Source organism: Octodon degus, unplaced genomic scaffold (assembly GCF_000260255.1).
Source record: "Octodon degus isolate 3935 unplaced genomic scaffold, OctDeg1.0 scaffold00072, whole genome shotgun sequence".
Classification (NCBI taxonomy): Eukaryota; Metazoa; Chordata; class Mammalia; order Rodentia; family Octodontidae; genus Octodon; species Octodon degus.
Window position 1 is genome coordinate 11,362,221 of NW_004524648.1, and position 23,813 is coordinate 11,386,033.

A 23,813-nucleotide genomic window follows, 5' to 3' on the forward strand; every position below is an offset into this window, starting at 1 on the left:
CTCTCTCTCTCTCTCTCTCTCTCTCTCTCTCTCTCTCTCTCAAATAAATAAAATAAAATAAAAAAGAATGATATGAAAGAAAAGTGGTAAAAATTATGACAGATAAGTAAGGAAAGACTCCAGAAACAATGCTGTAATACTGTGCTGGCTGAATGAGATCTAACTTACAGCAGGAGACTCAAGGAAGGGCATGCCAGGCAGAGGGGCCAGCCAAGTCCCGGAAGCAGGAAACCAGCAGGCTTATCTCAGGCGACTATCATTCTGCCTTATATAGTATACTCTCTCTGGACCTGTCCCCACCCCCATACTCATTTTACTAGTAGTTACCTGAGAGAAAGCACACAGAGTGACCTGTCTGAGCCAACACCCTTAGGAGATGCTGAGTCACATGTCTGGTACCTAGGAGTCTAACCCAGTAAAAACTTCCAGGTGACACTGATATACAGGAAAATTTATAAATCCTATGTCCAACTACCATCTGATAAATACATATTGACTATTCTCTTACAAAATCTCTAAGCCTAATGTGATCAGTTGTTTTCAAAATTGGCAGCAATAATCCCAAGCAAATTGCATGTCCTTTTGCAGGGTGACTTTTCTTTACCCTTCGGGGCCTGGGATGTAGCTCAGTGGCATAAACACTTGCCTAGCAAGCATAAGGTCCTGAGTTTAATCCCCACTAACAAAAAACAAGAAACAAAAAAGATTCTCTACCCTGCAATAAGTGAGGTCTACATCCCTGCCACTTGAATCTGTAACTCTGGCCAGAAGAATGGGGCAAGAGTAACGACACACGACTCCAAGGACTATGTCTGAAGAAACACAGCAGCTTTCACTATGGTCCAGCCATTACATAAAAGGAGCCTTGGGTAAGCGCGGTGGCGCACACCTATAATCCCAGCACTGGGGAGGCTAAGGCAGGACGATTACTGCGAGTTGGAGACCAGCCTGGGCTACAAAGTGAGCTCAAGCCCAGCCTGAACTGCACGGTAAGACCCTGCCTCAAAAAGACAGAAAAAAAAAAAAAAAAAAGGAGCCTGATCTAGAGTAATAGATAATAAGAACCAAGATGTCCCTGCCAAAAGCTGCTAGCACCAAGTCCCCAGATATGTGAAAGAAGGCTCAAGACCTCCAGCCCATTTACCATCATCACAGAGCAAAGCAATGTGTCTGAGTCACTATGAGCAATTATGAGCAATAAATGGCTGTCATTGTGGTTGGGCGCAGCAGCACAGGCCTAGGAGGCCGAGGCAGAAGGAGCAGAAGCCAGGGGCGAGCTGGGGTAACTCAGCAGCTCAGAAAGGCCTTGTCTCTGAAAGGACTAGGGATACAGCTCAGTGAGAAGGCCCTGGGTTCAATCCCCACTAAACACACACACGGATACACACGTACATAAACACAAAAGTTGTCATTAAGGAGGCTGGGGAGATGGCTCAGTAGAATAAGCACTTGCCTGGCAAGTGCAATGGCCCGAGTTCAATCTCCAGTTCTGCCAAAAAAGAAAAAGAAAAAAAAAAATTGTCACATATGCTACCAAAAGCTTTTGGGTAATTTATTACACAATAATAGGTAACTGCAACAGTCATAAATTCCAAACTCTCTTTAGCAGTCACGCAAATATTTCTCAACTTTGATGATCAAAAAACTCTTCCTTGTCTTCATCAAAATTAGCCCTCTTTCAATTTAAACTCATTTCTTCTTGAAATCTTTGAAGTTCATGAAGAATATTTAATCAAAATCCCCCTAGAATTTATTCTTGTATTTCAAGATGGTAATCAAGCTATCCTTTAACTTTTGCTTCTTAAGGCTAAAATCTGTCTTTTTTTTTTTTTTTTTTTTTTTTACATTATGATGGGATCAAAATTGAACATTACATGTGCCTAACAAAGATTTCTTTCTATAATCTAATTTCACACAGTCCCCAAAATATGGCAGCACCACAATAGTAAGTACTCCAATAAATTAATCCCCTACTAGAATTCCTATGAAACCTTTTTGTCCTTTCCTCCTTTTTTTTTTTTTTTTTTTTGTGGAACCCGGGACTCAGGCCCTTGCGCTTGCCAGGGAAGCTCTTAATCCACTGAGCCATCTCCCCGGCCCTTCTTTCCTCTTTTGAGATACTGTCCCCCTATGTAGTTTAGGCTGGCCCTGAACTCCCTCTGTATCCCAGGCTGGCCTCAAACTCAAAATGATCCTCCTGCCTCAGCCCCCTAAGTGCTGGGATAACAGGCATGTGCCACCACACCCAACTCTGAAACCCTTCTATTCCTAACTCTGCTCAACCCCGTTTACTCCTTTCACTCATCTCCTCACTGTGACACTACCATGCAAACAAAGATCAGACTGTTTTGTTTTTTTGTCTTTTGTGTTTTTGAGACAAGGTCTCACTGTGCAGTTCAGGCTGGTCTTGAGCTCACTTTGTAGCCCAGCCTGGTCTCAACTCCCAATGATCCTCCTGCCTCAGCCTCCCCACAGTGCTGGGATTACAGGCGTGCACTACCACACCCAGCAAGATCAGGTTTTTGAAGTACAATAGAAAGAGACTCCCAAGACTCAGGCTGGAGTAGTGTGCCACTAATTTCAGTGAAGGTCTCTCACCATAATTGGGGTCTTTCTATAGGTCAGGCAGGCTCTGGAAACTTTCCCTCCTGCCCTGATGATAAAATTGTCCTGTGGAAGGCAAAGTCTTTGGTATCCCCAGCACTGGAAGTTGAACCCAAGGCCTTCACACTGAGCTATATCCCCAGCCCTTTTTTAAATTTTGAGACAGGGTCTCCATTAAGTTGCCCATTTTTAACGGTATTAAAATTTGCAGCCCTCCTGTCTCAGCTTCCCAGAATGCTGAGATTATAAGTGTACACCATCACACCTAGCTTGCACTTGCCTTTTGAGAAAAGGTACTATTTAAGTAGAACCAGATATATACAACTACAAAGAATCTAACCAGTTGCTTAGTGTAGTCGAAGAACATTTTCTTTCTGAGGCGTACCTGAATACATGCTTCCATATCAGAACTGACTTTTTTTAATTTTTTTTTTTTAATTTTAGGGAGGGGTCTACAGGGTGTTCAGGGTCTCACTACTAGATTGGACTCACAGTGATCAGCCTGTTTACAGCCTCCCAAGAGCTGGGATTACAAGCATGCGTGCTCACCACACCCAGTCTCAATTGCCATCTCAGTGTGCCCCAGGAGTGGGATCGGCACAGCAGGCCTGGGGATCGAACCCCAACCCTTGCACCTGCTTGCAGGTACTTTAATCCACTGAGCTATTTGGCTGGCCCCAGAACTGACTTTAAAACCACTGGTGAAGTAGGGATAAGAAGGCCTACCCAACACAGGGTTACTGTAGCAAATGAGACACAGAAATAATCTTGTAAAGCAGTATAAAAATGTTAGGTAACAGAGCAAGACAAGATTTCAGCAAGCCCTTTAAATCTTAAATTAACTTAGAATGGTTACCTGACAGTTTCAGGTAACACATTCAGAACACACAGCCATGGCCTCAAGTTCATCAAAGGGAAGCCCAAAACATTCCCCTAAGAGAGCATACAATTTTTTTTTAAATGCTTCAAAGGCCAATAAAGACATGTGAGTAGTGTTTTGACTCTGGAGACCCACTTTAGCCACTATTTCGGAGGGTGGTGGACTCTAAACCAAGGACCAAATTTAGTCAAGGATCTCAGCAGCCCAGCAGCCTAGCAGAAGTGAGACAGGGCTGAGGAAGTTTAAATAAGGCAAAATACAAGAGGAGGTCAAAGGGGACTTCAGATATGACACAAACCCCTGGGGGACGCTCAATGTGCTGGACGGCAAAAGAGAAGCCATCGGAAAAGGCACAGGGTGCCAAAGAGACCTGGTGGGGCATGGGCAAACGAGTTCAGTGGGGATGAAAGGAAATGAGAGGGACAAAATGACAAGATGAGTAATGGGTAGGGCAGGCTCAGATGGGAAGGCTTTACTAATTTACACTGCATAGGAAACAAGGTACCTGAGAATCCGCAGCGGAAACATTAGATGCAGCCTTTAGGAAGATAAACATTAGATGTAGCCTTAGGAAGGCAACAATATGGACAAGACAAGAGTGACAAAGATTTATTGTGGAGTGACAGAAGCCCCTTTGATAAAAGTCTGAACCAAGAGTTACAAATATGAAATTCCTAGAAGCAACTTCAGCAAAAGAGAATGGCAATAATCTCTGTAACCTTGGAGAAGGACAAGCTCTGCCTAAAAGTATTCACAAACAAAATCTTAAACCATTGGGTTGTTTTAAACAAAATGTTCACTGGCCGGACATGGTGGTGCATGCCTGTAATCCCAGCACTCTGGAGGCTGAGGCAGGAGGATCGTTGCCAAGTTTGACACCATCCTGGACTACAAATTGAGCTCAAGGCCAGTCCAAACTACATGGTGAGATTCTGTCTCAAAAAGACATTAAACCGCATCTTGTACAGCAATTAACCACTAAGAAGAATATATGCAGTGTATTATTTGTTGAAACTGTACTTCCGATTTGATTTGAAACTGTATCATTGCTATCTGTTTATCAATAAAATTTTGAAAAAAAAAAAAAAAGACATTAAAAAAAATGTGAAAAAAGAATTCAATGACACTCTGGAAACTCAGGAGAGAAATGAAGAGGACCACTGAGGAAAAACAGTTCCACGGTGCGAAGTGATATGCATGACTTACTAAGATGGAGGCTGAAACTGGGACACCGGTTCGATGATTAGGAGTTTACAGGTGATCTGAAGGAAAGCATAGATGCTCATGGTAGGAGCCCAAATGCCAAAGGCTGATGAAAGCGTGTTACAGGCTCCTCCTCTCCCTTCCCTTACTGAGGACTTTCCACATGCCAAGTGCCATGGACACAGTCCTAGTTAAAACACCCAGCTTCCAGTATCACTACACTATGGCTACAGTAAGGGCCAGATTCTCCCGGGCATGCACCCAGCCTTGGTAAATGCAGCAGCTCTGTGGAAGAAGGGACTTCTATGCTGAAACCAGCTGGCCAGGTGAGCTGGGAAGGGCACTTCAGAGAAGGCTCATGGGTGCAAAGTCTGAGGTGAAAGTGAACACAGAGCCTGGGAGGTAACTGAGGAGAAGCTATCTCTGAAGGGGTCATTTCCTAGCCACAGGAGAGTCCGCCTCTTCAGCAGCAGTTAGAATGTTTAGAGGACAAATAGAGTGGGGAGACAGGACAGAGGCCTGCCAGAGCCAGCTATGTAGGAGGGTCTTCACACTCCCTCAGAGTGGAAGATGGGCACAACTCACGGATCAGATTGCATTCCCCACAATTTGGTAGTCACAGTGACTAGGAAGGTGAGCAAATGTGTTCAGCTCTCTTCTGTTCACAATGGCTTAGTGGAACCCAGCTGTTTCTCAGAAGACACAGAAAGAAAACAAAAGCGAAAGATGGATAATGCTGTTGCCCTGACATGTTTTGCTTCTCAAAGGTTTACACAATCAATGGTCTAATTAAGTCCAAAGGCACAGTCAGGTTCCAAACAAAATAAATGAAAGGAAACTCTTCCTCTCTAAGTCCCTTTCAAAGAGTGGAAGGGATGGCTTTAAGGTATCCAAATTAACAAGGCACTAAGCCACTTCAGGGGACTATGTATTTCCCCAGCTTCTACCCCTGCTTCTTCTAAAGAATCAAGAAAACTGTCAGGGGTTACCTGAAATTTTGCCTGTTTCAAAACACTGCCACGGTAGACAGCCAGCTGCCGCCAGATCCTGCGTCTGAGGTCGTTAGAGCCATGTTCAGATGAGATCATCTCAGGAGCCAACAGCAGCAGCTTTCAGGCAGTGAATGGTGCCGCCTGGGGACGTATCTTTGGTAAGCAAGACTGCAACAGGGTAGGGCTGGTTACCCAGGGCAGTGCTGACTCATGCTAGGCAAAACTCCTATTTCCCAAACAACTCAGTCTGAGCCAATCACGATGGACTGCAACCTAGAAAAAGAAGCCACGCTCCACTGATGGTTTAAATCAAGAGCTGATTACCAGGCACAGGTAAACCTCACCCCCCTGCTGCTGGTAACTCGGGAACCCTCACCAGGAGAGCTCCAGAGGCCAGTTTCTGAAATTTCACGTGGGGTCTGTCTGGGACAGCAAGACTGCTATAGGTAGCAGGCTCACCGCTGTGAAGAGGCCCCCTAGGAAGGTGGTACAAAAGTCACTTCGCATTTACAAACTGGAACACCTGGGTCCGTGGCCTTGGGAACCAGTCCATTCGTCCAGCTGGTCAAATCATCAGGGTGACTTTTTATCAGTTCTAACCCAGCTCACAGCTTTCCCTTACTAGGACTCCTCTGACCTATCTATTTCCTTAGACAACTTAAATTTCTCTCATTAAGTCAGAGAAGCACTGGAAGATTTTTATTTTAAATCAGCTGCCACATTCTCCATGCTAAAGCTAAATCATCTACCATCATACCTGCTGGATGAATAAGGCACACAGGAGGCCATGAAAATCACTTTAATACTTGCTCTTAAAAGAAAAAAAAATCCCTAAATGCATGTCAATTCTCATTTATTACCTTGCTTATTAAAAAATCAATTCTAGAATGAGCGGCTCATCAACAGCTATTCATTATTATTGAATTTGCCCTGACAGGCAAAATTGGCATTGGTGTTCTACAAAGAAAACAAAACATCAAGCCTTTGCTGTCTGTGTATTTTAATCTGACAAGAGAAACAAGTTCCTATCAGCTCTTCCTATTCTCCGTTCACAGTATGTGAGGGCTCCCCACAGCCATCAGCTATTTCTCAGGCGGGCATACAGGGCTGCCACACCCAGCCTCCTCCATCTTTCTGAGTCGAATGAACGCTGGAGGTAGCTGCCAACCCAGCTACTCATTCCATAAATGGTAGCTTAATTAAAGTGTACATGCGGACAGATTTGGAGTAGTTTTTTGGGTTTTTCTGTTTTTTTTACTCTGCTATTCAAGGGACTAGTTTTACCCTCATCATAATTCCCTTCAACGACATTATTCCAGTAGGACAGCCATTCTCATTCTGGGCCTTTATAAGGTATTATAAAATGTTCCATGTTTTCCTCCTTTTCAGTGTTTTCTATTCAGAAAATGGCTGTGTAAAGTTTCCCTGCAGGGTGTGTTAATCTGTCCTTTACATGATAAAAGCATCTTTATAGCAGCTGACAACCATTATCACATGGACCACACCCTAAAAATTATTTCTGTTTGATGATAAGTCACAGACATTTTATTTTTTTTATTTTTTATTATTATTATTATTTTTTTTAATGTGTGTGTGTGTGTGTGTGTGTGGCCAGCTCAGCCCACCAGGGGGCGGGGCTGGCTGGCCTGTGGTGCTGGGGGATTGAACCGTGGTCCCTGATGCTTTGCCAAGCTAGTTCCAAGTAGGTGCTTTAGACCACTGAGCCATCTCACCAGCCCTGTCACAGACATTTTAATATGAAGCAACTCTCGAGGTAACAAATCTAGAACTTCCTTGGGGAGAAAAAAACAGTGTTAAAAAAAAAAGCTTCAGGCTCAACCTACATTAGTAAACTTTAAATGAGCGAGAGAAAATCCAGACAGTGCCTAGAAAGTGCATGTGAGTTATGTGAAGAGCTACTGAGGGCTAGAAGCCCTGGAATTCCATAAATGTATTAAAACAGACGCCATTCAGGAAGTTTGAAGGGTGATACTGAAGCTTGTCATTTCCCTCTCTCGGATGTAGAGAGCCCATGCCGCGAATCGCGGCTTCAGAACCAAAACTCCTAGGGACCATTGGGTGAGGCCTGCTGCAGCCCTTGAAGCCTGCGCTAGATTACCCCTCCCACCGAGTGTGCCAAGATGGCGCTCATTTCCTGCTTCCGCAGTCGCTATACACCCGCCTATAATGATGTAAGATACCTTCCCTGAGATTGTAACCAATGGCGCTGTAACATGTATCAACCCTCGATTGGACAGTGTGAGGATATAAAAGAAACGCTCCGCAACGCGGAGGGTCAGAGACAGGAAGAGGGACGGAGAGAGGAACTGTGCTCTCTCGGGGCGCATCACTCAGGAGAACGATTAAAGCCTTTCCACCGCACAAATCGTGTTGAGTGCTTTCCTGCTGGACGGGAGGGCGCCCGACACTCGGATTCTGATCATTTTAACCAGTTTCCCCAATATACAGCCATCCTCCATCCTAGTTGTTTCTTTTAGGCTTACGAGTTAAAAAAATATCAATTTAGACCTGGTAAAATATGCCAGTTGGGCTGGTTGAGATGGCTCAGTGGTCTAAAGCACCTACTTAGAACAAGCTTAGCAAAGCACAGGGACCGCGGTTCAATCCCCCAGCACCACAGGTCGGCCAGCCCCGCCCCCTGGTGGGCTGAGCTGGCCACACACACACACACACACACACACACACAAATGCCAGTTTGAGTCACACACAGTAGCTCATGCCATCAATTCCAGGATTTTTCTTTTTTTTTTTTTTTGGTGGAACCAGGGACTGAACTCGGGCCCTTGTGCTTGCCAGGGAAGTGCTTATTCCACTGAGCCATCTCCCCAGCCCCCAGGATTTTTCTTAAAACAAGGTCTCAGGTAGTTCAGGCCGTCCTTGAACTCACTATGTAGTGATCGCCTCAACCTCTCCACCATGCCGGGCCAGTGGTTCTGAGCTCCAGAACCACCAGGGTTGCATAGTGCAGAGAAGCCTTGTCTCAAAAAGAGGGAGGGAGAGAGGGAGAGGAGAGAGTTGGGGAAAGAAAAGGGGGTAAGAAGGAGGAAAGGGGGGAGAGAGGAGAGTAAGCTTAAACTAAGGGCTTCTGGCACTTGAGATTTTATGAGGTGATACAAAAATTTTAATATGTGGCTATGTGAGAAGTGGAAAAACAACTGGCTGGCTTTGGGATTAAAGTCCTTCAATGTTATTTTCTAAATTCAGGTACTTTACTCAAAGCTATTTACAGGTTTATTTTTTATGAGTAATCACAACAAATAATTAATGTGTGTATATATAGCAGTATGCATGTACAAATATAAAAATAAAATTTGCATACATCCACATTCATTGGTCTCCTTGAAAAGAAAAATGTAAAACTCTATATATAGTCCACATTCAGGAGTTTTACTTCCCTCGTTGCAACAGATTTTAAGAAGTATCATCAAGGGGCCGGGGAGATGGCTCAGTGGAATAAGTGCTTGCCTGGCAAGCACAAGGGCCTGAGTTTAATCCCTGGTTCCACCAAAAAAAAAAAAGAAAAAGAAAAAGTAACATCAGGCATGGGGAGCACTCCTGTTATCCCAGCACTTGGGAGGCAGACGCAGGAGGATTGTTGCAAGTTCAACACCAGCCTGGGCTACAAAGTGAGCTCAAGGCTGGCCTGAACTGCATAGTGAGATCCTGTCTCAAAAAGACAAAAGCAAAATAAGTATCAAAGGGGTTTATCTAGGTATGTAAACAGGATGGTTTGGTCAACTGTACTGTGCATTTCTGCTGATCTGTGGAAAGGAGCAGTTAATGCTTTTATTTGTGTCATTTCCATTTTTTTCAATTGTTTGTACTTTTTCTCTTCCTAATTTCTTATACATTTCTTTTTTTCTTCTTCCAATTTTGCACGCATATATGTGGTAATAGGAATAACTGGTTGGAAGACAACACTGTATGACAACAAGTACTGTGAAAGTCATATTACTTTGCTAAGTGAAATTCTGTATCACTTGTAATTTTGTTTTAATTCATATTTGTTTTTTTTTCTTTTTTTAATTCTAATTTGTACTCTTTAAAAAATAAAAGTATCAAAAGAAAAATTAAAAAAAAAATCATGTCTTAGTATCCTGTTGTCTTCCAAATCCATAACAAATACATACCGAAAGAACTGGGAGGATAACACAGCCAGGGCAGGAATGATGATAGGTGGCTGACTCAAGGAGCAGTTCTTAGCTGTACTGTACGTGAATTTTTAATAATCACGCATTCAAATATTACTTGGTAAGTTAAAACTGTTAAAGTTTTAAATTTTTTATTATTTAAAAACTAATCTTTTCCCTTTAACATACTTCCCTTTCAAACCTCCCATCTACTACTTTATTTCTAGCAGCCTAAATAATAACTGAGGGGACCTGCCCATTAGCTCAGTTGTTTAAATGACTGCTTAAACACTGCAATTAGGATGCTGTGGTTGATCCCCAGATCCTCAAACCTAACCAGACCTGCCCTGAAGGCATCCAGCCAAAAAAACAAAAAATAAAAAAACCCCACAAAAATACACTTCTAAATAATAACTGAGCACCGCAGGGATCATCCTGTTTAGGGGAGTTGGGTGCTTTTGTTTTGGATGTGTTGGTTTTGTTTCTTTTCACAGAGTCTCCTGTTTACATAGCCCAGGCTAGACTCAAGCTTGTGATCTTCCTGCTTCGGCCTCCCAAGTAGCTGGGATTACCGGTATGTGCTAGCTACCACTCCCAGTGTGGATGGCATTTTAAGAGACAGGTCACAGCTCTCAGTTCTACACAGAATAAGATGAAAAGATATTTTTTTAAAGACCACCAAGCTGAACAAAAGTCACAATGAACAGGTCCTGGGCATCAGTTCCCTCCTCCACAAGAACTACAAAGAATTTAACTATCAAACTGCTATTTTGTTGGCGGGGCCATTATTTTCTTCAAGCGTCCAGAGACAATTATCCTGACTACTATTAAGGATTTTAGCTGTCACAGTCAGTCTTGTTACACTGAGACATTTTCACACCTGAGATGCAGTACAAGGGGCTTAATGGAATTTTTATGGCTATGAAAATTAAAGTTCTCTTGACTCAACAGAATAGTTAAGTGAAACAAAGGAGAAAACCTCCCCCAAAGGTACAGACTGCAAGTTGAGGCTTCTGACATCCTGATGAGGCAGGGCTTTTTGTTGTTGCTGTTGCCCAGAAATTCAAACCACGGGATGCTATATAGCTCGGATGTCTCGAGAGTGCCCAAATGTCAACTTATCGCCATGGCATCAACCGGCGCAGGCTCCCCAGACCGTCTGGGAGCACAAACCTGAGTATAACATGGCCTCTCCTGGGAGACCATGGCTGTCGCCACGGTGGAGATCATTCCGTCTTGGGGCCTTGGGGCCAGGAGGACTAGGCAGGCCTTTTAATCTTTAACGAGTCACTTTCATGTTCAGATATAGGAGCTGGCACTGCTGAGCTCAACCTGCTTCCCAGCATTCTGCTGCAAAGCCACGCCAGCGTGACTCGAGGGCCGGCCGACCCAGTCGGGCCCCACGGGCGCGGTTGCCAGAATCTGTTCCATAATGTAATTGTGGGCCCTTTATTATCCACTACGGTGTAATTCTTCGTAGCTCAGGAAAGGTATCCAATATCCAGAGTCTAGCAACTTACTACCTCAGGCACAATGAAATACTAGATTTTTCTATGTCAGTAATTGAAAAAGTAGCAGGTATGCAGGAAAAGCAGGAACCCGAAGCTGTCAGGGTGCAGGCTGAGGGCCTGACGACGAGCCTGGGAACAGGGAGTCGCGATGTGATCAAACTGCTGTCTTGGGCAGCTCATTTCAGAAACCTGGCAACGGAGCTTCAGAGCCATTTGATGGGTGTAATTTTCTGCACAAGGCTATTTCTTAGGGTTTTTTCCTGAGCTATTAATACAGAAAAAGGGCAAGAAAAAGGTCCTTGTCCTCAAACTCCATCACCTACACAATTCTAAGAGCTCCATAACAAAATGACTAATAGGCCCAGGTCCTGTCACTTACCCATCCCAGCAACCTTCCTGAGAACACAGTCTTGAGCCTAATACAACGTTGAGGATTTCTGGAATTCATTTTTAATCTTTACACCTCTGGATTCTTCTCCCTGAAAACACACACACACACACACACACACACACACACCCCAGACTCCAGAAGTCAAATGTCCTAAACTTTTACCCTGGTTTCCACTACAAATGCCACAGGATTAAGTTACCTTTGTTCACATCCCCAAGTCTAGGGGGCCTTTGTCAACATGTGTTCCACCTTGAAGGGTGATTTCTAGCCAAAGAGATAAGATTACCCATTCAACTACCGTTAATCATCAAACTGGCTTCAGTAGGCTGTGGAAATAAAAGGGTACGACTGTCCAGCTTGAATGTCCCATCATAGTAATCAAAGTAATGGAAGAGGGAGAGAAGACAGAAGAGATTTCAAAATAAAGACTGAACTGTGCACTTCGGTAGCACTTAAGAAAACTCTCCACTTCGCAGAGCAGCTACGAGTAGACAAACCGAGCGTTCTCTAACGGCCATTTTGCTCAGAGAGCTCAAGGCTTAAGGCTCTGCAAGACTTCCTATCATAAGATTAGACCTGCATTATTTATAACAAAGGGGATAACCACATCTTAACATTCACAATTTTACTGATTTACTTGCTAATAATGGTACAACCATATCCAACCCAAGTCTACGTGGCAAGGAATAAGATGTATTTTCTTGTTTTTTGAGACAGGGTCTCACTATATAGCTGAGGCTGGTCTTGAACTTTTCATTTACAACAGACAAACAAGGCTTAGAGGAAAGAACCTAAAACTCTGTCCCAGGAACCAAGAGCTTGCTTGCTTTATTTATTTACTTATTTGGTTCAGGATCTCACTTCACAGCTTGGACTCCTGTCTCAGCCTCCCCAGCACTGGGATTACATGTGTGTACCACCATACCCAGTTTCAGGGACTGGCACAGTGCACCTGGGGTTCCGGGGTTGGCATGGCATGTGGTACCAGGGATCAAACCCAGGTCCTTGCACTTGCCAGGCAGGTGCTTAGACTGCCAAGCTATGTCCCCAGTCCCAGTAATCAAGAGCTTTAAAAAACTTTCCACAAAAGAAAAAATCCCACAGAATATTTATTACCCATTTGAAATAAAGCACTCTGAAGAACTGGCTGGGAGCATATATTTAGCTATATATGACAGATACACATCACATATATTTTGTGTTATTTTAACTTTTCCTTTTGTTGAGACAGGTCCTTTTGGGGGAGTCCAGACTGGCCTCGAACCTACAATTCTTCTGTCTCGGCCTCCCAAAGTGTGTGTCACTGTATAAGACTCTGTACTATTTTCGTACCTTTCTTTCTTTTTTTAAATGTATTTGGTTGTTACAGGGTCTCACTATACAGCTCAGACTCATAGTGATCCTCCTGTTTTCAGCCTCCTAGCACTGGGATTACAGGCATACACCACTACAAACGGACTCTGTAGCCAGCTCAGCCCGCCCTGGGGTAGTGGCGAGACATGTGGTACTGGGGGAACCGCAGTCCCTGCGCTTGTCTAAACAGGTGCTTTAGTCTGCTGAGCTACCTCACCAGGCCCTTTCCATACATTTCTATTAATCTATAATCTCACAACAAGATTTTTTTAAATCACAATTATTCAGCTACTGTCTATCAACTATGGAGAATTAAGAAAAGTGAAAAGTTTATAAAGTATGGCATGTTTTGTCCTGTTTTGCAGTCTCTACTATGCAGAGATGGAGAGAGGAGACAGTTTTGTAAGCATGGAACGATTACTGGCTCAACTACCTGAAACACATTGAGTTATAGCTTATTCCCTAGCCTTCCCAATCCTTTTCAGCTTGCCCAAAGCCATGAGCGACGGGCCAGAAGGCAGCAGAAATAAGCAATGCAGCACGCAGCTCAGCAGGCAGTCCAACGAGCTGGGCTTAATATTAAAAACATCTGAAAACCACAGCAGTTAGACTAGTACATTGTGAGAGATGTGATTAGCACCTCCCATGTGACAAGACTCTTGCTGCAAATAGTTTTACATCAAAATGTCTCAGTAGCAGCCTCCAACATGTGAGGGAGAGATTAGTGAAAAAATTATAACAATGATGCTTCTGTGATTCTCCCAGCAGAACATCTGCCTCAAGCCCAGATAACAAAGTTTTATTTTCTATACTGATCAACAGCTTCTTGCTAACAATGCTATCACTATTTTATTGTCAAAAATGAGGTCCTCAAAAGTACCCACCCACACACACACACACACACACACACACACACACGAATCAATGCACTGGGAAGGCCTATTGACAAACTTTGTTAGGAAGACACACCAAAAAACAGACAAATTGAAAATGAAATGCCACCAATGAATTCTTCTCTAACCAGATGTTGTAGATACTCAGCCAAATATGCTTTTAAGGTTACTGGCTTACATATCAAATACATTCAAATTCTTGTAACCTAGAAATAAAATATAAAACAATTCTAACTGAACTATAAGTATGAACAAGAATTGCTAATACCATTTTAAAATCCTGTTCTATACAGGAGGCCATGCTAGTTCTAAGTCTACATTAAATGAAAGGATCCTATAGGGCTTCCAAATGGGAGAAGGGAAATGTAACCCCCAGCCTGACAGATGTCAAATATGCTGAGTTTGTATTCCTCAAAATGGAAGAACAAGGTCTGAGGAACAATGGAGGCTAAGAGTCGGAAATCTGAGCAAAACAGCTCCAGCCTGAGAGATAGGAAGGGACTGCAGAGTGTGTTGCTATGGACCCCATTTTCCAGAGGAAGTTTTTTTGTTTTTGTTTTTAATGCACTTCGTTGTTACAGGATCTCACTACACAGCGTGCACTCATAGTGATCCTCCTGTTTTCAGTCTCCCAAGTTCTGGGATTACAGGTGCGCACCACTAACTAGTCTGGACTCTGTGGCTCGTTCAGCCTGCCCTGGGGACAGGGCTGGCGCAGCATGTGGTGCTGGGAATCAAACAGTGGTCCCTGTGCTTGCTTAAGCTTGCCTAAGCAAGTGCTTTAGTCCGTTGAGCTATCTCACCGGCCCCTAGAGGAAGTTTTATGGAGCAAAATCACAAGGTGGGTACAATATGGGACAAAACTATGATAAACCAACAATATTACAAGTATAGCTACTTAGGCAATGTTGGTCCAACGGGAACCCAAGTCAGGCAGCAAGCACACATGGAAAGAGCAAGGAACTTGCTCAGGAGGTCCTTGTCACCCATTTGTGTGACTGATGTCCAGCTAGACTTTATTGGACCAGAAGATACCAATTATAATATATTGCTCATCCCTTGGGGAGGTATGGAGGCCTGCTTATCTTTATCTTGAGGCCTGGCCTTTAGTGGAGGCGTCTCCAGCCACAGCTGTAGAACATCTCGTCCTCTGTCCTGAGTGGGCCTGCCTATAATATTCTACCTCACTTAGCTGTCTCTAATAGTATTTGTAAAGATCCACTCCAAAAAGTAGCTGTAGGAGGGAGCCAGGTAGATGGCTCAGTAGAATAAGCACTTGCCTGGCAAGTGCAAGGGCCTGAGTTCAATCCCCGGTTCTGAAAAAAAAAAGTAGCTGCAGGAGATGAGTGGAGAGTCGAAGGCAGCTAGCTATAGCCTGTGACTGGGAGCTCAAGCTTCACAGTTGGAGTTTTGGATTGAGCACAGTGTGGCCCTGGTCTTTAACTTCTCTATGCAGTGCTTTTGCATCTGCAAAACACAAATAACAATACCTACTCACCTCATGGGATTGTTGGAAGGATTAAAGAATTAATAGGGTAAAATCTCCGGCACATGGAAACCACATAAAATTGGTAACTTAATGACTACAATAAAAGACTAAACACTAGGTGTGGCGGCACATACCTGTAATCCCAACACTTGGGAGGCTGAGGCAGGAGGATCACTGAGAGTTCCAGGCCAGCCTGAACTAGGTAGCAAGGTCCTATCTCTAAAAACAAACAAAAAAACCTGTCCATATTTGTATGCAGTGCTAGGATCAGCCAGGGCCTTACCCTGCTGGGCTTGTACTCTACCCTATGCTCCATCTCCAGCCCCACATGTTGGTACTCTATACAGATAAGTGTGGCATGAGGGGGAAGCACGTGTAGCGAAACAAATGCCAGGCTTCTGGTTGGTCATCTACAAAAGCCTTACTTTTAGACAAGAAATAAAAGTGTTCTCCTAACTCCTACAGAAAAATGCATGCAATTTCATTCACAAAACAGGATCTTTTTCTTTTTTTTTTATGTATGTGATACAGGGTCTCACTACACAGCTCGGACTCGTAATGATCCTCCTGTTTTCAGCCTCTCCAGCACTAGAAATGATCTTCTTACACACACAAAGGAATGAGTAAAATAAATCCTGCTAAATATATCCAAAGCATCCCAGGTTCAGAGAGCCAACATATGATTTCAATAGGAAAGGAGACTGTTTGCAAAGACAGTTTTATAACATCTGTAACCAAAGGAAACGTTCAAAGGGAAAACTGGAGATTCACATGGCAAGCAGACTTTCAAAAACATCTGCGCCCTCACTAGTGCCCCCCTTCCTAATCAAGGTTGTAATAACCAAAGCCCTCTGTAGACTGGCACACAGCCTAACAATATGTTATCCTACCAACTAGTCATTAAGTACGAAAGAAAGGCCCAAGGGTCAACAACAGAACCATAAACCAGCACTCCTTAGTTTGGAAGGGTCTCCTCTGGAGATGAGGAAGAAAAAACACTTGAGTTGAACGAGTTGGACATGGGCAACACCTTCCTCCTCTTTCTAGTTTCCTCATCTATTCAAAGAGAACAACCACAGACATTTTTGGAATCAGAAACATAAATTGTTTCCAAAAATGTTAAGCAATGATTGTCCAAAGGCCCCAGATAGCCAGGAGTTTAGACAGCTGTGTCAGGAGCCACAGAAGCTGCATTTTCTAACAGGCATTACTTCTGAACAATTAAACGTTCTCCAGTGCAAAGTCCAGACACAGGAAGCAGTGTTCCCTCCAAACATCCAAACAGCTTCATTATTGTTTAACTACCAAAACAACGCTCCAATCATCTATCAAGCTTGACACTGTGGCCAACCAAGCAGTCAAACCAGGACAAAAAAAGCACGCATGGAGAGATTCTTTTCCCAGCTCCAAATCAGCATGAATTTTGACATTATCACAATACAATTAGCAGCGCGTCTTCCTAAACTTCTGAAAAGCAGAAGTGCATCAATGAACCCATAAACCCCCACATTTTATTTTCTGTCTCTCATCTTTTTTTGTTGTTGTTGCTTTCTTTGGGGGCTTTTTTAAGACAGGGTCTCACTTTGTAGGGTAGCGTGGCTAGCCTATAACTCTCAGTGATCCTCCTACCTCAGCCTCCTAAGTGCTGGGATTATAGGTGTGGGCCACCACGCCCAGCTCTGTCTGACCTTTTAAGCATCTTTATTAACTGTACATTAGAGCCAAGAAGTTGTAAACTCCCTTTTTAATGTGTAGTCAAAAGAGAATACACCCCCCAATATAGGCACCAAATACAAATTGAATTTACTGTTAAGTATACTGAAGGTAGCATCCCTCATCTAATCCGCAGGCAGTACAGCCACTCCTCATTTAACAACCAAGTTCCATTCCTATTGGTAGGTTGTCAACTGAATTGGTCACTTGGTCAACACACTGGGACTTGTATACAGTAGGTACATTACAGTATTCACAACAAAGAAACAGTCAAAGGAATCTCCAACTTGATACTTTGTTTATTTGTGTAACTCTTATATGCAGTGCTGTAATGTATAATAGCTTACAATTATAATACTGTACTGTAAGTATAATCAACAAACATTACATTACTGTATAAGTAGGGATACTATAAAAAGATGCCGAGGCTCTATCAACAAGGTGTACAGAGCCATAAAATAATAAAATAAGTCCAAGCAGCAAGTCACAAGTCTGCACAGAGCACATCAAAACAGTTGTTAAATGAGTATGGGTTGTGAAACAAGGAACATCTGTACTAAAAAGTGGTTCTCACTTAGGACGTCCCTACATGATGCAACTTCTCTCCTCGTGCAGGAATGAGAGTCTCCGTTGTTTATTTCAGCTACAGGTGGCATGAGAAAAAAAAATGATAAAAGACTTGTGTCAAGTTCCTAAGATATCCTCAGAACCATGGAGAGAGTTGCTATTCAAAATGTGTATGTCAGGGGGCTGGTGAGATGGCTCAGTGGTCTAAAGCACCTACTTAGAACAAGCTAAGCTCAAGCAAAGCACAGAGACCTTGGTTCAATCCCCCAGCACCACATGCTGGCCCGCCCCTCCCATGGTGGGCTGAGCGGGCCACACACTAAATAAATAAGTAAATAAATAAATAAATAAATATTTTTTAAAAAAAACCAAAATGTGTATGTCAGGACATTGGTAAAACCATGTGAAGATAAACAAAAAATTCAGGGTAGGGGTGCAGCTCAGCGATACAGTGCTTGCCTGGCATGCACCAGGTGAGGGGGGCAAGCAAAAAATCACTGTCAGCAAGTAGAAATGTTTATAGCATTTTGACATTGCTGTGACATCCAAGTGCATGATTTTCTAAGTTATTTGCTTTTCTTGTACTTTACAAAAATATTGGTTGGCAACAGGCCAGGGCGATAATCCTTTAGAAGCTAGTCTTTCACCACAATTTAAGAAACTTTAATTTTTCAAGCTACTACGTGCCAATTCAGTCACTGATCAGAAGGAACAAAGCATTCTTGCTGCTACAGGCCTATAGCTTCTGACTGAGAGGCAACTACAGGAATCACTGAGGAGGCATGAGGGTATAGACTCAGTGACAGAACACCAATCAGGAGGCAGTGGACCTCACCTCAGGTCTGCAGGAGCTAGGAACTTGATGGAGACCTGGGGAGTCTGGATTCCTCTGTGCCTTCACTTCCTCGTCTGCAAAATGAAAGCTGCCAGCTAACTTCCGCATTTCTCAACAAATTTTTTTTTTTTGGTATGTGTGGTTTTCTTCTCACAGCAATACTTTCTCCAAGATTCTCTCTGCAGATAAGCTACATCAGAACGCCCCCACTTCATTCCCCAGCTCCTTGATTCTATAGGCCTGGGCTAGCAACCAGACATCTGCATTTCTGACAATCAACCCAAAGACTCTGATGCATACTAAAATTTGAGATCTACTACAGTAACATACAACCTTACTAAACTTTAGGAATTAAAAAAGGCTTTTTGGGTGTGGTAGTACCTGCTCATAATCCTGGGCAGCTAAAGCAGGATTGCCAGTGCAAGGCCAGACTGGAATATGCAAGATCTTATTTGTCTGTCTGTCTGTCTGTGTCTGTCTATCTCTCTCATAGTTAAAATTTATGTGTAATGCACAATAAAGAAATTTTTTAAACAAAAACTTAAACCAGCATATTAAAGTTTACAGAAAGTAACCCTTAATGTTTTTAGAACATACAACAAATCTCAACTTTTCTTCATTTTAAATAGTGATGTTTGCTTGGGAGGACCAAATGATATTAAAACTGTATAAACATGTAGCTATGTGCTATGGCATCAAAAGCAATTTTCTTTTTTTATTGAAGGGGAGGCAGTTGAAACAGGTTCTTGCTATGTAGTCCAGGCTGGTCTTGAACTCACTGGAGAGGCTTTGCTTTTTGTGGTGTAGGGATCAAATCCAGTCCTTGTTTTAAAGTTTGAGACAGAAAAACAAGGAACGTTTGTTTTCTCAAAATTAATTAATTTTGAGACAGGATCCTGCTAACTTGCCCAGGCTGGGTTTGAACTTGCTGTTCTCCTGTCTTGGCCTCCCACAGAGCTACGATTTCAGGCATGTGCCACCGTGCTCTGCTCCAATTAGATACTACTGTTAACATATTTTCATATTTAATATTGGTCTTGGTAGTGTGACATGTTGGTAGCCTGTATAAAAGGTGTTATCACTGAGGAAGAGCATGTGGAGAAGAAACTGCAGGACTAGCTATCATCTTTATGTCCTTCATCACTCTGTGGGGTCTCAGGCATGACTTCTAAGGCTGCCAGTCTACAGCTCTGTCAACAGCCCAGGAAGTTGGGAAACACTGAACCAGATCAATGGGAATGGGGGGATGACTCAGAGTGACCAGAGTGTTCCATTCCTGCGGCCCTCAAGAGGAACAGGAAGGCAGAGGGCCCTGTCACGCTCTCTGGGGACATGACACCACTCTTTTCACCCACTCAGGAAACACTACCTAAGTTTTCTTCTTTTGGAGCAAGTCCTCGTTTCAGGTACCATTTTTAGTCATTTTATCAAATACTAATTGAAAGCTTGTGGTATTTGAAAAAGTGACCAAAAATGGTGCTTGAAACAAGGGCTTGCTCCAAAATATGAAAGTGAATGTAGACAAACTTGGGAACCTGAATGAATGAGAATTTTCCACTGCTGACAGTCCAGTCCTGGTCCCCAAAATCGTCCCTTCCCACTGCTCTTGCATATCATTTTAGCCTGTTTCTCTGCATCTGCATACCCAGGTAAAAATTCAAATTGCCCAAACAGCCTGGCTGCTTATCTACAAGAACAATTCCTTTTCTAAGCTTGCCTCAGAGTAGCTGAACTTCAGCTGACCCACCCCAGCTAGCCCCAAACGCTTGACCCTCAGCACGAAGTACAGCACTCCTTCGACCAGCATTCGCAAATAAAGCTGCTGCCCTGGTTCATCCTCTTCCACACCATGCAAAACAAGAACTTAGCGTAGTTAAGAAGGCATGAAATCCAACCTAACTGACTAGCTATGCCCCCACCAACTTAAAACCTAAGAGAAGGTTGGAAACTTGGTAATTTCTAAACCAGGTACCTGAATCATTCTGAAAGTAAAAAACCATGGGATGATGAAGAGAAAAATCTGAAATGGGGAGCCAGGCACAGTGGTGCATGCCCTAATGCCAGGACTCAGGAGGCTGAGGCAGGAGGATCACTGCAAATTTTGAGACCAGCCTCCAAAAAAAAAAGTGAGGTAGGACACATGCTTTTGTGTATATTTTAGGGTAGACTATATTAACACATGTGCCACTAGATCTGTGTACATGTTATCAGTACCACAACTGGATTTTCCAAAGCAAATGAAGGGCAGGCAAGGCAAGAAGAAGATGGTGCCAGAGAGGATGCTACATTTACTTAAGAAAAACTTTTTTTCCAGCGATCCTCTTGCCTCAGCCCCGAGTGCTGGGATTATAGGCGTGTACCCACTCCTTCCAAAGCTTTTAAATCTAATCCAGTAGGTGCAAATAAACAGTGGTCCCAATTACTGGGGAAATGTATTTAACCTCTCAGACTCTGGTAGAACCTCCAGTTGGCCTAATTTCTGGTAAATTTCAGGATGACTAGGCAGCATTTCTTTAAAGAGGACTGAGACAGTTAAAATGTTCAGTAAATCATACTTACTGCAAGTAACTTAAATGGGTGTGGGCTTTCCCTACTCTTACTGTAGAACTAGCTTGGTGGTAAAACAGGCCATCCAGGGAGTCCAGAATACGCTACATCTCAAAGAATAAAACCATGCTAGGCAATTCTCGAAAAGCCATGTGAAGTTAAAAGTAGGAAATGAAGGCTTAACCAACCTGTAGCTTCAGAGAAAGGCAGCTTTAAAAAGTCAAGTACAAGGGCTGGCCTAATAGCTCAGTGGACTAAAGCGCCTGCTTAGGCAGAGCGCGGCAGCCGGGGTTCGATCCCTGGCATGTGGTGCTGGCCCCGGGAGCACTGAGACTGCCATTGAGACTGGGCATGGTGGCGCGTGCTGTAATCCCAGCACTTGGGAGGCTGAAAACAGGATAATCACTAGGAGCTCAATCTACATAGTGAGACCCTGTAGACCCTGTCCTAAAAACAGAAAAAGCAAAAAAAGTCAAGTACAGTAACACAATAAAAATTCAAATGTGCTCTAACTCAACACAAAGAGAACAGCAGCAGAAAAACACTGCTGAGAGAACACAAAGGTTCGTTGATTTCGCATAGAAAACGACTGATCGCAAGGACGCTCTACTACTGAGCTACACTCCAGCTCTTTTTACTTTTTGAAACAGGACCTTGCTAAAGCGCGCAGGCTGGCCTCAAACCTTTGATCCTCTTGCCTCAGTCTCCCAGAGTCCTGGAATTGCAGGCAGGTGCCACCATGTCTAGTCCTTGCTGTAGTTTTTGGGAGAAAACAGTGAACAAATGACCAGACCAAGGTCATTTTGAAAGAAAAAGAAAGAAAGTGGCAGCCTAAACAGATAAGATCCTGAAGAGGTCACAGCCATGAAATCGGCAGCCTGCTAAGAATCTCTCCAAGAGTCCTGCATGAAATTAAGTAGGGATTACTATAATTAAATGTAACATCTCCTGGAGAACTAGCTCTGTTGCTGAAGACGCAAATCATTTCTGTGAAACATATAGAAAAATTACGAAAGGATTTACCAGGCATCACAGCCTTTAGACTTTCACATCAGGTCTGCCAACGGCTATGATCTAAAAAGAACAGACGGACCGAGTGGGGAGGGAATTAAATAATACTGCTTATCAGAGAAAACCACTCCATTCTTGGGTTTTTGCAAAAGGTCACATGCTCATGTAACTGTAATATACTTAAGAGTTTCCAAAAATTACATGCATTTCCTCAAAAGAGATGTAGGAAAAAATATAATCATGGGGTAAAAGGCCAAACATTGTCTCTTCTGAATACTTAAATAGCCAATTATGAGTCGTAATACATTAATTCTATAGAGAGAGAAAGACTATTACAGGAAAGTTGAATAAGACATCTTAAAAAATGTACCCTGGGGCCTACGTCCATTCAAATGACAGTAAAATCACCCCTCCAAAGAAGAGTTTTATGTAACATCTAGTATTTTAATTTTCCAGCTGCCAACAGGAACATATAAAGGAACAGAAATTAAACTAATTATGTCAGCAGTGCAATGAACAAAACTTTAATTGTATTACACACCAGACATTTACCGAACAATACAAAGGCCCTTAAGGGTAGAAACTTCCTTAGAATATAAATGATTCCCAATCAATATGACAGGAATTAGTCTGCTTAGGCAGTAAACAGACTCATAGTTTCAATGCCAAAATTCAGCTGACATTATAAACCAGTATAAAAAATATATATGGCATAAGAAACTAATCTCTAAAACGGCCTTAAATCACTCCATGATTTACATATGCTGTATCATTAATAGGGCCTTTAATCCAGTATTGTACTAATCAGCTTCTCTAACATCCTGCCCACAAAAGAGCCTATTCATTTAGCTGGGAGACAGGTGTTAGCAACCAGAAACCTCTTTTCGCCCTGAGTTCCAGTAGCTCAGCCTGTCATTACCACGACATGATTAGCAAGTCTAAAGGAAGGGTAGCTTAAAAAGAAAAGGAGAGAATGGAAAGGAAGAAGGGGGGGGGGGAGACCAAAAGGGAAAAAAGATAACAAAGGGATGTCAGGTATTACTTAATGGGGCCATCCTCAAAACCTTCCATCCTAATCTGAGCTACTAGGCTACCATCCAAATGCCTACAGCATTATTTACATAGCGTTATTCATTTATTCCTGCAGATAGTAACTCTGGGCACAGGCCAACACTGCTACTCATTCTAAAGAGATTTAAGTATTGCTAATTGTCTCATGACTCATTCTTTTTTACCCATATTCTGTGGCTTTTAACTTTAGTCCTCACTCTTTTGTATGCTTTCTATAAGAGCTGACTGATATTCCTGGAAAGTGGTATGAGGAAAGCCAGATTTAGAAAGACATCGTAAGCACTCAGAATAAAAAATCCTATTTAAAAGAAAAACAAAACAGAAAGACAGTTTTACTGAGCTGCCTAGAATGCACAAAGAACATGTTTTCTAAGACAGCTAAGTTAGGCAGAAATATAGGCAGTCACAGGGCTAGGCACTCCAGGGACTCAGGGCAGAAGACCAGAATGCTCTACAGCTGTGGCTGGAGGCGCAGCCACTGAAGGTCAGGTCTCAAGATAAAGATGACCAGGCCTCCAGGCCTCCTGAAGGGATGAGCAATATACTATAATTGGTCGCATCTGATCCAATGAAGTCTAGATAGACATCAGTCACCCAAGTGG

The 23,813-nt window shown here is 43.0% G+C and overlaps 1 protein-coding gene across 7 annotated transcripts in view; it reads right to left on the minus strand.

Annotated features, from left to right (window-relative positions):
- The window catches only part of Rffl (ring finger and FYVE like domain containing E3 ubiquitin protein ligase), a 69,895-nt gene that overhangs the window by 39,170 nt on the left and 6,912 nt on the right, over positions 1-23,813 (minus strand). For 3 of the 7 annotated variants that reach the window (XM_023719998.1, XM_023719999.1, XM_023719997.1), the window contains exon 1: positions 5,684-5,820. The exons of 2 other annotated variants lie outside the window; for them this stretch is intronic. In XM_023719998.1, coding sequence (XP_023575766.1) covers positions 5,684-5,775 — 92 coding nt within the window. In that variant the 5' untranslated portion in view covers positions 5,776-5,820. Of the gene's footprint in view, positions 1-168; positions 192-5,272; positions 5,297-5,683; positions 5,821-23,813 lie in introns of those variants that run through there. 2 more of the 7 variants (XM_023720003.1, XM_023720004.1) reach the window with 2 other exon arrangements.